This window comes from Mauremys mutica, chromosome 3, assembly GCF_020497125.1.
Source record: "Mauremys mutica isolate MM-2020 ecotype Southern chromosome 3, ASM2049712v1, whole genome shotgun sequence".
Taxonomy (NCBI): domain Eukaryota; kingdom Metazoa; phylum Chordata; order Testudines; family Geoemydidae; genus Mauremys; species Mauremys mutica.
Genome location: NC_059074.1, coordinates 158,019,239 through 158,033,656, shown reverse-complemented (window position 1 = coordinate 158,033,656; position 14,418 = coordinate 158,019,239). Strand labels below are relative to the sequence as shown.

Here is a 14,418-nt window from a genome sequence, read left to right as displayed (position 1 = left end):
TGGCAGATGCCTGAATGGATGCAATGAGATTTTCAGTGAGAGCCATGGGCATCCAGCTCTGGAACCCTGGAAAGTTGATGCTCACTCCAAAGAAATTCCGTGCTCATCTAAATTTAGAGGCCCTCTCCTCTTTGGAGAAAAATCTAGACAAGCTGAAACAGTCCTTTCCCCCAAGTCCTCTAAGGAGAGACCACAAACCCAGCAAGTCAAAAACACTCTATTTGTCCATCCTCCTCACAAAGGTACCAGGGGAAAACTCTGGGACCAGAGATTGGGTGGAAAATCCAAAAGGTGGGTCCACCGCTTGTAAGAGCCCACTAGGACAACAAACAAATGTGCCTACATCCAAACATGAATCTAGGACGCAGAATTTCCCAGTTCTCAGAAGTATGATCTCTATCAAACTAAAGACAGTGAGTGAGAGAGGCAGTTACTTCTTCAAACTAAAGGCTCCAGCCCATCCCTTGTTCACCCAAACCCCCATCAAACACAAGCTGGTATTAAACAAAAAGTCACATTTCCTGGGCATAGGAGTAATAGAAAAAGTTCCCTCAGAAGAAAAATTCTTAAGACTATACTTCATTGTTCAGAAGCACACCGGAGGGGACTGAGGGGTGTCCCAGAGCTATCCTGGATCTCAAGCAGCTCAGCAAATGAATGAAGAAAGAGATTCTGGATTGAGATCCTAGCTTCAACAGTAGCATTCCTGTCTCAAGGGGAGTTCCTCGTTACTGTGGCTCTAACAGATGTAGATCTCCACATTCCCATACGACCATGACACCACAGACTGCTGAGATTTGCATACCAGTACCAAACGCTTCTATTTTTTAGCCTTTCATCCACCCCCTGGGTCTTTACCAAGATGCTGGTGGTAGTAATAGCCAGGCTCAAATCTCAGGGCTCCCACATGTCCTTATCCTTTCCTAGATGACATCTTGATCAGAGCTCTGATCCAAGCAGCAGCACACAGTGCCACAATCCGGACACTAGATCTGCTTCGAGCACATGGATTTGTGATAAACACTAAGAACAGCTCCTTCATTCCCTCCCTTCACAAAGGCAGTTTGCTTGGGAGTGGAAAGATTTCTCTGGCAAAAGGTCTACCCATCACTAGACAGATTCAACTGGATCCAAAACTTGATATACATGTTGGTAAAATGTGCAGGCCAACCATAGCTTAATGTCTATAGCTACTGGCCCTCCTAGCTTTATGTATAGGAATCACCCTATGAAGAAGGTGCCTTATCAGGTGCCTCCAGGCTTCTGCCCTGAAAGTATGGACTAACTCATCAAAACGCATGCAAAATCAGGCACTGGTTCTGAACCAGGTGCCGAACTCTCTAAGATGGTGGACGATCCCATACAACAGTGGTTCTCAAAACACAGGTATGTGTACTTCTGGGGGTATTAAAGGTCTTCCAGGGGATACATCAACTCATCTAGCTATTTGCCTAATTTTACAACAGCTCACATTAGGTGAATCTAACATGAGTTTATTCTTTGCAGTAATTGCTAGCCAAAAAATATCCCCTCTTAAGTAACTCATTAGTTGTCCAGAGTATATTCGGGTTTTTTTAGTGTATGTAAACCTATAATACTTAATATGCCTACTCAAGAACTATTGTAGTAATGGGGGCCTCACAATTTTTAACTTATGGTGGGGAACTCCTATTACTGTGGTGGGGAACTGAGACAGAGATTAAATGACTTGCCCAAGGCCACATAGGAAGTCTGTAGCAGAGAAGGGAAATGAACTCCAGGCCTCATAAGTGCCCTAACCACTGGACCATCCTTCCTCTCTCAGAAAAGGAAATAAAGATTAGTTTTGTAATTGTAAAAAAATGTTCATGACTTACTATTCAGAATAATAATTGCAGAAGCAATAGGCCAAGAAATTTCACTAGGATGATTGACTAAATAGAAGGCTTGTAAACTGTAGACGAATGGAATCCATACCAAATCTCCAAATGCTAGCATGAACCCAAACCCATCGTGGGTAATGTCCATTGTAGTCAAGATAGCTTCCTAGAGAGATTAGGAGGGAAATTTACAATTCATAAAAAAAAAGCACGAGTACATTAGTCTGTCACAATTTAACTGGATATGCCAGCAAAAGTTTACTACAGACTGAAGGGAATGTCAGTTACCTCATTCCAGAGAGCATCCACCACATAGAGAAGTTGGAAACTATTAACCAGTATCATTGACAAAGATGGCACATTACGATCCTGTACCTTCATCTCAGCCAACAGCATTGCCAAGTTAATAACAACCTAAAAAGAGTCAGATTTCACTACAAATTTTGCACAAATTTCAAGACACTTATTTCTACTATGTCAGGGGTCAGCAACCTTTCAGAAGTGGTGTGCCGAGTCTTAATTTATTCACTCTAATTTAAGGTTTCGTGTGCCTGTAATACATTTTAACGTTTTTAGAACATATCTTTCTATAAGTCTATAATATATAACTATTGTTGTATGTAAAGTAAATAAGACTTTTAAAATGTTTAAGAAGCTTCATTTAAAATTAAATTAAAATGCCAGGACCCAGGCAGTGTGAGTGCCACTGAAAATCAGCATGCGTGCCGATTTCAGCACCCGTGCCATAGGTTGCCTACCCCTGTACTATGTTATAGTTCATTTTTAAAAGCAGACTGTCTGGCAATTTAGACCCAAGATCTAGGTTACATTTATTTAAAAAAAAAAAAAAACCTACAAATTTCACAAAAAGGTAACTCATTAGTAGCCATGGTTCAAAAAAGTATAACCTCTGCATAGTCACACTTTTAGAATGCTTAATACAAGCAATGTGATAGAGCTGTAAAAACTGTTCCTGTGAGATCTGTTTTAATCATGTCTTTCAATACACAGCTGTTTTGCACATTTTCCCTTCTTTCAAGCATATATTTCTTTACCACAATTAAAAGTTTTCATATTTAGTAAGATCCAAGCAAGTGAAACAAAATGGTTAAGAGTACTCATACTCACCCAGCCAATTAAGCCTGGACGCATCTCACAGAAGTATTTGAGGTCAAAATTTCCAATGCGAGGGTTTAATTCACGTCCAATGAACAAGTCATAAACAAAGTTCCCTGCAAACAAAATGCACATGCTTCCAGTAATGGCTTTCTGTCTGTTCCCCACCACCTTCCTCCAACACTTAAAAAACAACTATTACTTTATCTGTGGTTACAAGTCGTGCAGTAATCCTAAAATGTGAATTTAAAAAAAGTTATAATGGAATTTTTCCTGAGAGCCCTCATATGGTAAAAACATAAGCTAAGTCTGCCCAATAATTTCTTGAGGAAATTTTTCATCTTTTATTCCTCCTTGAAGTTTGCCTCTTCCATAAACTCTGCTGTTAGGAGCTTGTGAATTTCATTTTCTGTGACACAGTGACATCACAATCCCCATGTGCAAGTTACATACTAACTAATCTTAGCTGCTCCTACTCTTAAATTCCCCACCGCACCTCTCACTCTGCGCTGGATAGCAGCAATGTAACTTCAGCCAAGAACATGTAGCAGTTTTAATCAAGAAAATGAAACAATGCATAAGTGAATAAAGTGTGACTAATTATTTTTTTTGGGTGGGTGTGTGTGTGTGTGGGGGGGGGTGGAAATAGGAGAAAAGACGGTTACTCACCGTTGAAACTTGTCCATTTCTTCGAGATGTGTTGCTCATATCCATTCCATGTAGGTGTGTGCGCGCCGCGTGCACATTCGTCGGAGACTTTTACCCTAGCAACTCAGTGGGTCGGCTGGGCGCCCCCTGGAGTGGCGCCACCATGGCCGCGGATATATACCCCAGCCGACCCACCCACTCCTCAGTTCCTTCTTGCCGGCTACTCCGACAGTGGGGAAGGTGGGTGGGTGTGGAATGGATATGAGCAACACATCTCGAAGAACAACAGTTACAACGGTGAGTAACCGTCTTTTCTTCTTCGAGTGATTGCTCATATCCATTCCATGTAGGTGATTCCCAAGCCTTACCTAGGCGGTGGGGTCGGAGTGAGACGTGGCTGAGTACAAAACTGCCGAACCGAAGGCGGCATCGTCTCTAGATTGCTGCACCAAAGCATAGTGCGAGGTAAATGTGTGCACCGAGGACCAGGTTGCTGCTCTGCAGATCTCCTGGAGCGGTACGTGCGCCAGGAAGGCGGCCGAGGAAGCCTGAGCTCTCGTGGAATGCGCAGTGAGGTGGCCCGCCGGAACATGGGCCAAGTCATAGCACGTGCAGATGCAGGTTGTGAGCCACGATGAAATCCTCTGAGTGGAGATAGGGAGGCCTTTCATACGATCCGCTACTGCCACAAAGAGCTGAGGGGACTTACGAAAGGGCCTGGTGCGATCGATGTAGAAGGCAAGTGCCCTGCGGACATCTAAGGAATGTAAGCGCTGCTCTCGGGGAGATGCGTGAGGCTTTGGGCAGAAGACCGGGAGGAAAATGTCCTGATTAGTATGAAAGGCCGAAACCACTTTAGGCAGAAAAGCGGGATGCGGCCTTAGCTGCACTTTGTCTTTATGAAAGACCGTGTAAGGAGGGTCTACAGTCAGGGCCCGTAGCTCGGAGACCCTGCGGGCTGAAGTAATGGCAACCAGAAAAACCGTCTTCCACGAAAGGTAGAGAAGAGAACAGGTTGCCAGCAGCTCAAAGGGTGGCCCCATGAGCCTGGTCAGTACCAGATTGAGGTCCCAGGTAGGGGCGGGGCGACAGACCGGAGGGTAGAGGCGTTCCAGCCCCCTGCGGAATCTAATCACCACCGGGTGAGAGAACACTGAGTGTCCACGTTCGCCAGGGTGGAAGGCGGATATGGCCGCTAAGTGCACTTTCAGAGAAGAAATAGCAAGGCCTTGTTGCTTAAGGAACCACAGGTAGTCCAATATGGCCGGAACGGGAACCTCCATGGGTACCAAAGAACGTGACTCACACCATAACGAGAAGCGCTTCCACTTGGCCAAGTACGTGGACCGAGTGGAAGGTTTCCTGCTGCTGAGCAAGATGTGCTGCACAGGGGCGGAGCAGCGTAGCTCAGAGGCGTCTAGCCACGCAGGAGCCACGCCGTGAGGTGGAGAGCGGGGAGGTCCGGGTGGCGAAGAGTCCCGTGCTCCTGTGTTATGAGGTCCGGGCAGAGGGGGAGGGTGATCGGTGGGGATACCGAGAGGCTGAGCAACGTGGAGTACCACGGTTGCCTGGGCCATGCTGGGGCGATCAGGATCAGGTGGGCCCCGTCTTGCCGGAGTTTCAACAAAACTTTGTGGACTAGAGGGAAGGGGGGAAAACGCGTAAAGCAGTTGGTGCATCCACTGGATGAGGAACGCGTCTGAGATCGACCCTGGAGAGTGCCCCCGGAACGAGCAGAACGCTTGGCACTTCCTGTTCGCACGTGTCGCGAAGAGGTCCACCTGGGGAAAGCCCCACTCACGGAAGATCGCGTGGATAATGTCCGGTCTTATGGACCACTCGTGGCACAGGAAGGATATGCTCAATCGATCCGCGAGAGTGTTCCGAACTCCCGGGAGAAAGGAGGCCACCAGGTCGATTGCATGAGCCAGGCAAAATTCCCACAAGTGGATGGCCTCTGCACAAAGCGGGGAGGAGCGAGTCCCGCCCTGTTTGTTTATGTAGTACATGGCCGTTGTGTTGTCCGTAAGGACGGCGACACAACGGCCGGACAGAGGCCTGCGGAATGCCTGGCAGGCTAGGCGAACTGCTCTGAGCTCCCGCATGTTTATGTGGAGGGAGAGCTCCTCTGGTGACCACAGGCCCTAGATGCGGAGATGACCTAGGTGGGCTCCCCAGCCAAGAGAAGACGCGTCTGTCATCAAGGACAGCGTTGGTTGGGGCGGGTGAAAGGGCAGCCCCGCACAGACCGTGGAGGGGTTCAGCCACCAGTCGAGGGACCGAAGTGCACTCAATGGAACGGTGACCAGGGTGTCCAGCGAGTCTCTGGCCGGGCGGTACACCGAATGTAACCATGTTTGAAACGGGCGGAGCCGAAGCCTGGCGTATTTGGTGACGAACGTACACGCCGCCATGTGTCCTATCAGAGTGAGGCAGGTGCGGACCGAGGTCGTAGGGAAAGCCTGAAGGCTGCGGACAATGGACGTCAACGCCAGGAACCTTGGCTGAGGGAGACAGGCTTTGGCCCGAGTGGAGTCCAAGGTCGCTCCTATGAAGTCCAGCCTCTGTGTGGGAACCAGGGTGGATTTGTCCGTATTGAGCAACAGGCTGAGATCCGTGAACAGGGCCAATGCCACTCGCACATGTTCCACGGTCTGTTCTCGAGAGGCCCCCTTGAGGAGCCAATCGTCCAGGTAGGGGAACACGTGGAGCCCTTGGCGATGGAGGTGGGCGGCCACCACCGCCATGCACTTCGTGAAGACTCGAGGTGCTGTGGAGAGGCCAAAGGGTAGGACTGCAAACTGGAAATGGCGATGGCCCGCTACGAAGCGGAGGTATCGTCTGTGTGGAGGAAAGATGGCTATATGAAAATAAGCATCTTTCATGTCGAGGGCAGCATACCAGTCCCTGGGGTCCAAGGAAGGGATAATGGTCCCTAGGGAGACCATGCGGAACTTTAACTTTACTAGAAATTTGTTGAGGCCTCTTAGGTCGAGAATCAGCCTGAGACCCCCTTTTGACTTTGGAATCAGAAAGTAGCGGGAGTAAAAGCCTTTGCCCCAGTCGTTCCGTGGAACCTCCTCTATCGCTCCGATATTGAGGAGCGTTCGGACCTCCTGTAAAAGGAGGTGCTCGTGAGAGGGGTCCCTGAAGAGGGACTGGGAGGGAGGGCGAAAAGGCGGGGGTGAAGCAAACTGGAGGTGGTATCCGTGCTTCACAGTGCGCAGAACCCAGACATCTGAGGTCAAGAGGGACCACGCCGGGAAAAAATAAGAGAGGCGGTTGGAGAAAGGGGGGGAAGGATCCGAGACAGGAAAAGGTATGCTGCCCCCGGGCGCGCCTTCAAAAGGACGACTTTGGGTCCGACTGAGGCTTAGAGGAGCCGCGATTCTGGCCGGACTGAGGGCCCGAATATCGTCTACGGCCTCCTCGCCCTCGGCGTCTATTGAAATCCTGACCTCGTCGGGGTACAAAGTACGGACGGAAATGCTGAGGGCGGTAGGTGCGTCGCTGGGTTACGGGAGTGTGCATACTCAGGTTGCGCATCGTGACTCTGCCATCTTTTAAGTTCTGGAGTCTAGAATCGGTTTTGTCCGAGAACAAGGCACTGCCCTCGAAGGGCAAGTCCTGAAGCTCGGGCGGAAGAGTGGAGGCCTGGAGCCAGGCAGTGCGCCGCATGGTGATTCCGGTCGCTATAGACCTGGCCGCGGAATCCGCCGCATCAAGGGAAGCCTGCAAGGAGGTCCTTGCCACCTTTTTCCCTTCTGCTAGGAAGGCTTTATACTCCTGGCGGGAATCCGAGGGAAGCAATTCCTGAAACTTGTCCATTTCAGTCCAGGTGTTGAAGTCATAACGACTCAGCAGGGCATGCTGATTGGCTACGCGCAGCTGGAGGGCGCCCGCCGAGTATACCTTACGGCCCAGAAGGTCCATACGCCTGGCCTCTTTCAATTTTGGCGCGGGGGCCGGCTGGCCATGACGCTCCCTGTCGTTAACCGACTGAACGACCAGAGAAGAAGGAGGCAGATGCATATAAAGGTATTCATACCCTTGGGATGGCACCATGTATTTCCGCTCGACTCCTTTCGCCGTCGGCGGAATAGAAGCTGGCGTTTGCCACAACTTATCCTTTTTTGCCTGGATGGTCTTGATAAAGGGTAGAGCCACCCTGGTAGGCGCGTCTGCCGACAAAATGCTGCAGACCGGGTCGTCGACCTCTGTGACCTCCTCCATCTCGATGTTAATGTTGAGTGCCACTCGTCTGAGGAGGTCTTGATGTGCAGCAAGGTCCAGTGGGGGCGGGCTCGTGGACGACGCGCCCGCCACCGCCTCGTCTGGTGAGGAAGAAGAGGAACCACCGGGTCGGAGGACCTCCTGGATGAGCTCCTCCTGTTGGGGCTCCTGCTCCAGGTGTTCAGGTCAGGTGGTGGCAGGAAGTGGCTGAGCATCCGTACCAGCTGGCGGAGGGTGACTCACTGTTGCCTCTGGGGCCCGACGTTCGGCAGGGACCGTCCGAGATGGAACTATGGGAGCCCCTTGGGCCTGGTGGTAAGCCCAAGGTGTCCAAAAAGGCCACTGCTGAACTGCTTGCGATTCAGAGTGGGAGTCCTGGAATAAAGCCTCCGGCACATCTGCTTCCCGATCTTGGGAGTAGAGGCTACCTGCCCGGGACGAAGCCGAGGGGTGTCGAGAAGGCCACGGTGGAGCAGATAGGCCTTGGGCAGATGTTCCCACCGACCTGGTGCTTTTGCGCACCGGGGAACGGTGCCGTGAGGTACTCCGGTGCCGCGATCTGGTCCGGGACCTGCGACCAGGACGGTGCCGGGAGGTCAACCGTGACCGAGAGCTTCGGCGTCGAGAGCGGCTCCGAGTGGAGCGGTGCCGGTAATGGTGCCGAGACCTGGAACGGTGCCGAGAGTAATACGAAGGCGACCGGGAACGGGAACGGTGCCGCGAGTCCGACCGGCGTCGTGTCAAGGAGCGGTGCCAGGACTGCGAGCGGCGGGACGACCGCGAACGGTGCCGAGATCTTGAACGGCGACGGGACCGTGATCGGGAGCGGTGCCGGTCCGGGGCGCCGACTGAAGGTGGACGGATCAGGGCCGGCTTTCCAAGCGATCGGACTACCCGCACCGGCGGTGCCGGGGGTGGCGGCGGTGCCGCATCCGAGATCGCGATCAAGTCCCTCGCCACTTCACAGACTTCCGGCGTGGATGGGACAATCAACTCAACCGCGGCGGGTGCCGGGGAGATAGGTGCCGGACTCGACGGCCCTTGGCGAACCAGAGTCGACGGCAACGGCTCAGCAGACACTACCGTGGCTGCAGGCACCGGCCGGTGCGTTGGAGCCGTGCCCTCTTGCCGCACCACGGGCGGTGCCGGGTCGGCAGGGGTCTTAGGCTTTCTCACTTGCGGCAAGAGCGAGCGGCTGTGGCCTGACTTGGAAGCAGGCGTCCGGTGCCGAGGAGTAGACGATGCACCGGTTCGGCCCGGTGCCGAAGAGCCGCTTTTCAGTTCCGGAGGGGGACCGCTCGGTGCCGAGGACGGAGGGGTTAGAGCCGCCTCCATGAGGAGTTGTTTAAGTCTAATGTCCCTCTCTTTCTTTGTATGAGGCTTGAACGACTTACAAATCGGGCACTTAGCTGTTAAGTGCGACTCCCCCAGGCACTTCAAGCAGGAGGAATGTGGATCCCCCGTCGGCATCGGGCAATGGCAAACCGAGCACGGCTTGAATCCCGGGGAGCCGGGCATGAACTCCGGCCCCGGGGCGGGAAGGGCCTAAGCCCAGAACCCGACTAACTAACTAAACTCTAACTAATCAAGTAGAACTAACTACACTATCTAAATTAACAACTTAGAGAACTATATACACAAACAGAATAGAAAATTGAGAGAATGCTAGGGAGGTGGAGGTCAGCTACGCTGCACTCCACAGTTCCAACGACCGACACGGGCGGTAAGAAGGAACTGAGGAGTGGGTGGGTCGGCTGGGGTATATATCCGCGGCCATGGTGGCGCCACTCCAGGGGGCGCCCAGCCGACCCACTGAGTTGCTAGGGTAAAAGTCTCCGACGAATGTGCACGCGGCACGCACACACCTACATGGAATGGATATGAGCAAGCACTCGAAGAAGAAGAAGAAGAAAGATAATACTATATGCATATGCTAGAAGGCGGAATTCTTGTTAACTTTTGAAGATGGACAAGGAGGACAGAAATGGCTCACTTGGAAGGTAGAAAAAAATCTGGTATAGAAGAGACATAGAATACCATTTTTAAAAAGTCATATTTTGAATGCTAGAACTATACTTTTAGAAGCACAATTATTGTGACAATTTCTCTTCTGTTCACTCCCAAGCACCAGCAAAAAGCCAGTAAGCTCAAGTTTTCAATAATTTTCTTGTTTCACTCATTCATTTTGTCTGGTAACTCCCCTTGTTAGTCATCATACTGCTATTCTATTAGAAGCAACACTGTCAGTTTAATGCCATGTTATATACACACATTTCTGCAGTTAGCCAGCAAGGTCTGACATGGTCCCCCCCGTACCCATACTGTTACAAGTAAAAGCCAAGATTATTACTATCATAACTGTATGGTTTTTTTGGGGGGTGGGGGGAGAGAATCTACTTTTATTTGTATATTTGGTAAATTTGCGTATAGTCAATCTTTCCCCTCCCAATTTATCACTGATCCTGCAAAACCCTGACACATATGATTAGCTTTGCATAAATGAGTAGTCCCACTGGAGTCAAAATATCCTTCCAAAAACTAAGTTAAATGACTAGATTTAAAAACAGATGCAGCCAAGTAAATAAAAACTGAGTTAAAATAATACATTGAAATTCTCTCCTACCCCTGACTTCCCACTGCCAGTGTTTCTAGTTTTTGAATCAATCATTTTCTCCCTGTTCCTCCCCACCAGCTGTTGTTGGAGAGGTTTCAACCAAGAGGGGAAAGTGTGAAAGTGACTATACAGAAGACTATCAAATGCTGAAAACTGCAAAAGAAAAATCATTTTCCTCTCATCTCTAAGTACAGGGCTACATAAAACACTTCAAATAATGCTTCTGAGTTCAACTAAATTTGAGGTGCTATGCAGGATCTGTATCTTTATTAAAAAACATTCAACTTGCAATATAAATATGAGAAACATCTAATAATTAGCCAGACTGTTATGGCAATTATCCTAAAATGTACTTAAGATTTGATTTAACAAAGATTTCTTTGTACTATGAAAGTAATAAAACAGAAGGGAGGAAAGGTTTGAAATATTATTCACACACTTACCAGAATTTCCACCAGGTGACAGTTCTTCCTTAGGTGCTTTCAGGGACCGGGCATAGAGATAAAGGCTCAACAACAAAGAAAAAACTGCAGCAGAGACTGCAAACTGCAGAAAATGGTCATATAAATAATGAAGCTCAATTTCAAAATATAAAGAATTTCCTACAGCGGCAGCAGTCAGGACAAAAGCATAAAATCCTTTAAAAAAGACAAAACAAAAACAAAAGTTAACAAATAAGCCAAAAGACAAACTTTTAGTATAAGGAGTCATTCATTACATTTGTGTGTGATTTTGTGAAGTTTTGAAAAATAAGATTTCAAGATACCTACAATGACATAATTATCTAATTTTAAAATCGTGTATAGATGTGTCCCACTTCAGCTAAGCATTTAGCAGAATCAGGGCTTCAAAGTATATGCATAGCAACATGCATGTAACAGGCCAAGCAGTGGTCATGCTGGCTAGAAGTTTTTTTGTTTTGTTTTGTTTTTAAAAGGTGTTTTCAGCCACAGTCTCCTCTGGTTGAAGGTCCACACCCACAACTGGTCAAGCCAGTGTGCAGTTTAGAACTTACCCTGGATTCCAGGTTTATGATAAGCTCTCAACATAGCAATATCTATGAGCAAGGAATTCAACCACCTCCAGCTGGCTACGATCACATAATGACCTGGTTTCAGCAACACACAACAGGATTACAGCAATACAGTCTACCTGGTCTACAGTTAATACAAAATGCAGCAGCGCCCCTCTTCAGCAACACAGCTTACCCTCAAGCACATCGAACCCATCTATTCACTTCACTGGCTCGCCATAGTATATTGCATCAAGTTCAAGACTTCAGTACTTTTCTTCAAGACAAATAATAATCTGGGCCTGGGTTATCAAATAGGTCACCTAAAGCTCCAGGACAAGGACCACCATCTACAGCTATGATCCTCTGGCAACATATCCACCACAGGGCTAAAAGCTCAATTGTGTAGGAGATAAAAATCTTTTGGGAGATCCAGGAATGTGCTCTCCCACAGAAGCTAAACTAAGCCACAGGCTTTGCAGCTTTCCATCCCACATGCACACACACTTCAATCTTACCTTCCTCATAAAAAGCACATAGATCAACACACACAAACACGCAAGAATGTTGGTTTTTATTTTTCCCCCGGGGAAAAATAAAAACAAAAAGATAAGAATCACACAACAGATGCTAGTTGCATGCAGTGTTGTTGTAGCCACGTCGATCCCAAGATATTTGATATTTTTATATATATAAAAATAGCTTTGGATCCACTTGGCTACAACACTAGTTGACATATACTAGACATGTCTCAACTTCTTAAAGCAGTACTGAAAGGGACTCAATACATGATGATGGTGCAGTATAAGAACCTGAATAGAAAAGGTACAGGTTTGGACATCAGCGTTCTTTTCTCAACAGTAAGAAAAACTTTCTTTCGAGAGCAACAGTCTTATTGTAGTGTGTTGTGTTGCTCAGCATAAGAGGATCTTCAGAATGCTGCTCTATGGTGTTGAGGGGACAGAGTGCTGAAGCATGCAGAGCTGCCCAGCAGAAACATGGGAGGGCCCTTTTGAAGCACTCCTTGTCCTTGGAGGGACTTGGGGTATGAAAGCATTGAGGAGAATTGTGGCCAGAGTGTGGGTTAAGAGATCCTATAGGACGAACCGCTTATTTGAAGTGGAAAGGTGAGAGCAAGAACTTGAGCTCTTAACATTGCATGCCAGGTAGGAAAGCAGACAGGAATAGACTTGTTACCTGAAGCCCAGGATAGAGGGGAGCCAGAGTCCCTTGTCTGCTGCCGCTGCCACGGGCCTTGGTGTAAGAGACATAGCTGGGATTGGGGATGGTAGGACCCTATGATCTTTCACTCTGCTGGAGAAGTTTGAATAATGGAGGGGAAACCTTTGGTCCAGAAAGAGTAAATAGCGACAAAGGAGAGCATGCCCAGAATACATACTCTTCAGATATATTTTTGTATGACTATTTTATTTTCAAAGTTTTGCTCTACTGTTCTCCGAGCTTGCACTCAACTTGTTAACATTCCTCTATCTCTTTAAACACATTAACTTTTGAATGCCACATTGAGTTAATTCTAAAATGTCAGGGAATATTCTGGGCATCAGTAGCCAGAACCTTATTGATTTTAGGGAAACCAAGAGAGGGGGGAAAAAGACGGTTACTCACCGTAGTAACTGTTGTTCTTCGAGATGTGTTGCTCCTATCCATTCCATGTAGGTGTGCGCGCCGCGCGTGCACGGCTCTTCGGAACATTTTTACCCTAGCAACTCCGGCGGGCCAGCTGGGTGCCCCCTGGAGTGGCGCCGCCATGGCGCTGGATATATACCCCAGCCGGCCCGTCCGCTCCTCAGTTCCTTCTTGCTGGCTACTCCGACAGTGGGGAAGGATGGCGGGTCTGGAATGGATAGGAGCAACACATCTCGAAGAACAACAGTTACTACGGTGAGTAACCGTCTTTTCTTCTTCGAGTGATTGCTCCTATGCATTCCAGTTAGGTGATTCCCAAGCCTTACCTAGGCGGTGGGGTCGGAGTGAGACGTGGCAGAGCGTAAGACTGCTGAGCCGAAGGCTGCATCGTCTCTGGATTGCTGCACCAACGCGTAGTGGGAAGCGAAGGTGTGGACAGAAGACCAGGTGGCCGCTCTACAGATGTCCTGGATGGGGACATGGGCCAGGAAGGCGGCCGACGAGGCGTGCGCCCTCGTCGAGTGAGCGGTGAGGCGGCATGGTGGCACGCGAGCAAGCTCGTAGCATGTCCGGATGCACGCCGTCACCCAGGAGGAAATCCGCTGCGAGGAGACCGGCTCGCCTTTCATGCGGTCGGCAACTGCTACAAACAGCTGTGGCGAACGCCGGAAGGGCTTCGTCCGCTCGATGTAAAAAGCGAGGGCCCTGCGGACGTCCAGGGTGTGAAGCTGCTGCTCGCGAGGTGAGGCATGCGGCTTCGGGAAGAAGACCGGGAGGAAGATCTCCTGAATGAGGTGAAAGGCCGACGCCACCTTAGGGAGGAAGGCCGGGTGTGGTCGAAGCTGCACCTTGTCTCCGTGGAAGACGGTGTATGGTGGGCTAACCGTTAATGCACGGAGCTCAGAAACCCGTCTTGCAGATGTAATTGCGACTAGGAAGGCTGTCTTCCAGGAGAGGTAGAGCAGAGAGCACGTGGCCAGAGGCTCGAAGGGCGGTCCCATAAGCTTGGCCAGAACGAGGTTTAAATCCCAGGTCGGGGTAGGACGCCGCACCGGCGGGTACAAGCGGTCCAGGCCTTTAAGGAAGCGGGAAACCATCTGGATGGAGAAGATGGACCGACCTCCCATGGATGGACGAAAGGCGGACACTGCTGCCAGGTGCACCTTCAAGGAGGAGACCGCAAGACCTTGCTCCTTAAGGTACCAGAGGTAGTCCAGGATGGTAGGGATAGGGACTACGAAGGGATTGAGGCCTCGTTGATCACACCAGAGCGCGAATTGCTTCCATTT

At 49.5% G+C, this 14,418-nt stretch overlaps 1 protein-coding gene across 5 annotated transcripts in view; it reads right to left on the bottom strand.

Moving 5' to 3' along the window:
- LBR (lamin B receptor) overlaps nt 1-14,418 on the bottom strand; it is a 45,736-nt gene that overhangs the window by 5,355 nt on the left and 25,963 nt on the right. For all 5 annotated transcript variants that reach the window (XM_045010497.1, XM_045010501.1, XM_045010498.1 and 2 more), the window contains exons 8-11: nt 10,914-11,108; nt 2,988-3,091; nt 2,148-2,273; nt 1,857-2,025 (exon numbers count right to left, since the gene is read on the bottom strand). In XM_045010497.1, the coding sequence (XP_044866432.1) occupies nt 1,857-2,025; nt 2,148-2,273; nt 2,988-3,091; nt 10,914-11,108 (594 nt within the window). The remainder of the gene's footprint in view (nt 1-1,856; nt 2,026-2,147; nt 2,274-2,987; nt 3,092-10,913; nt 11,109-14,418) is intronic.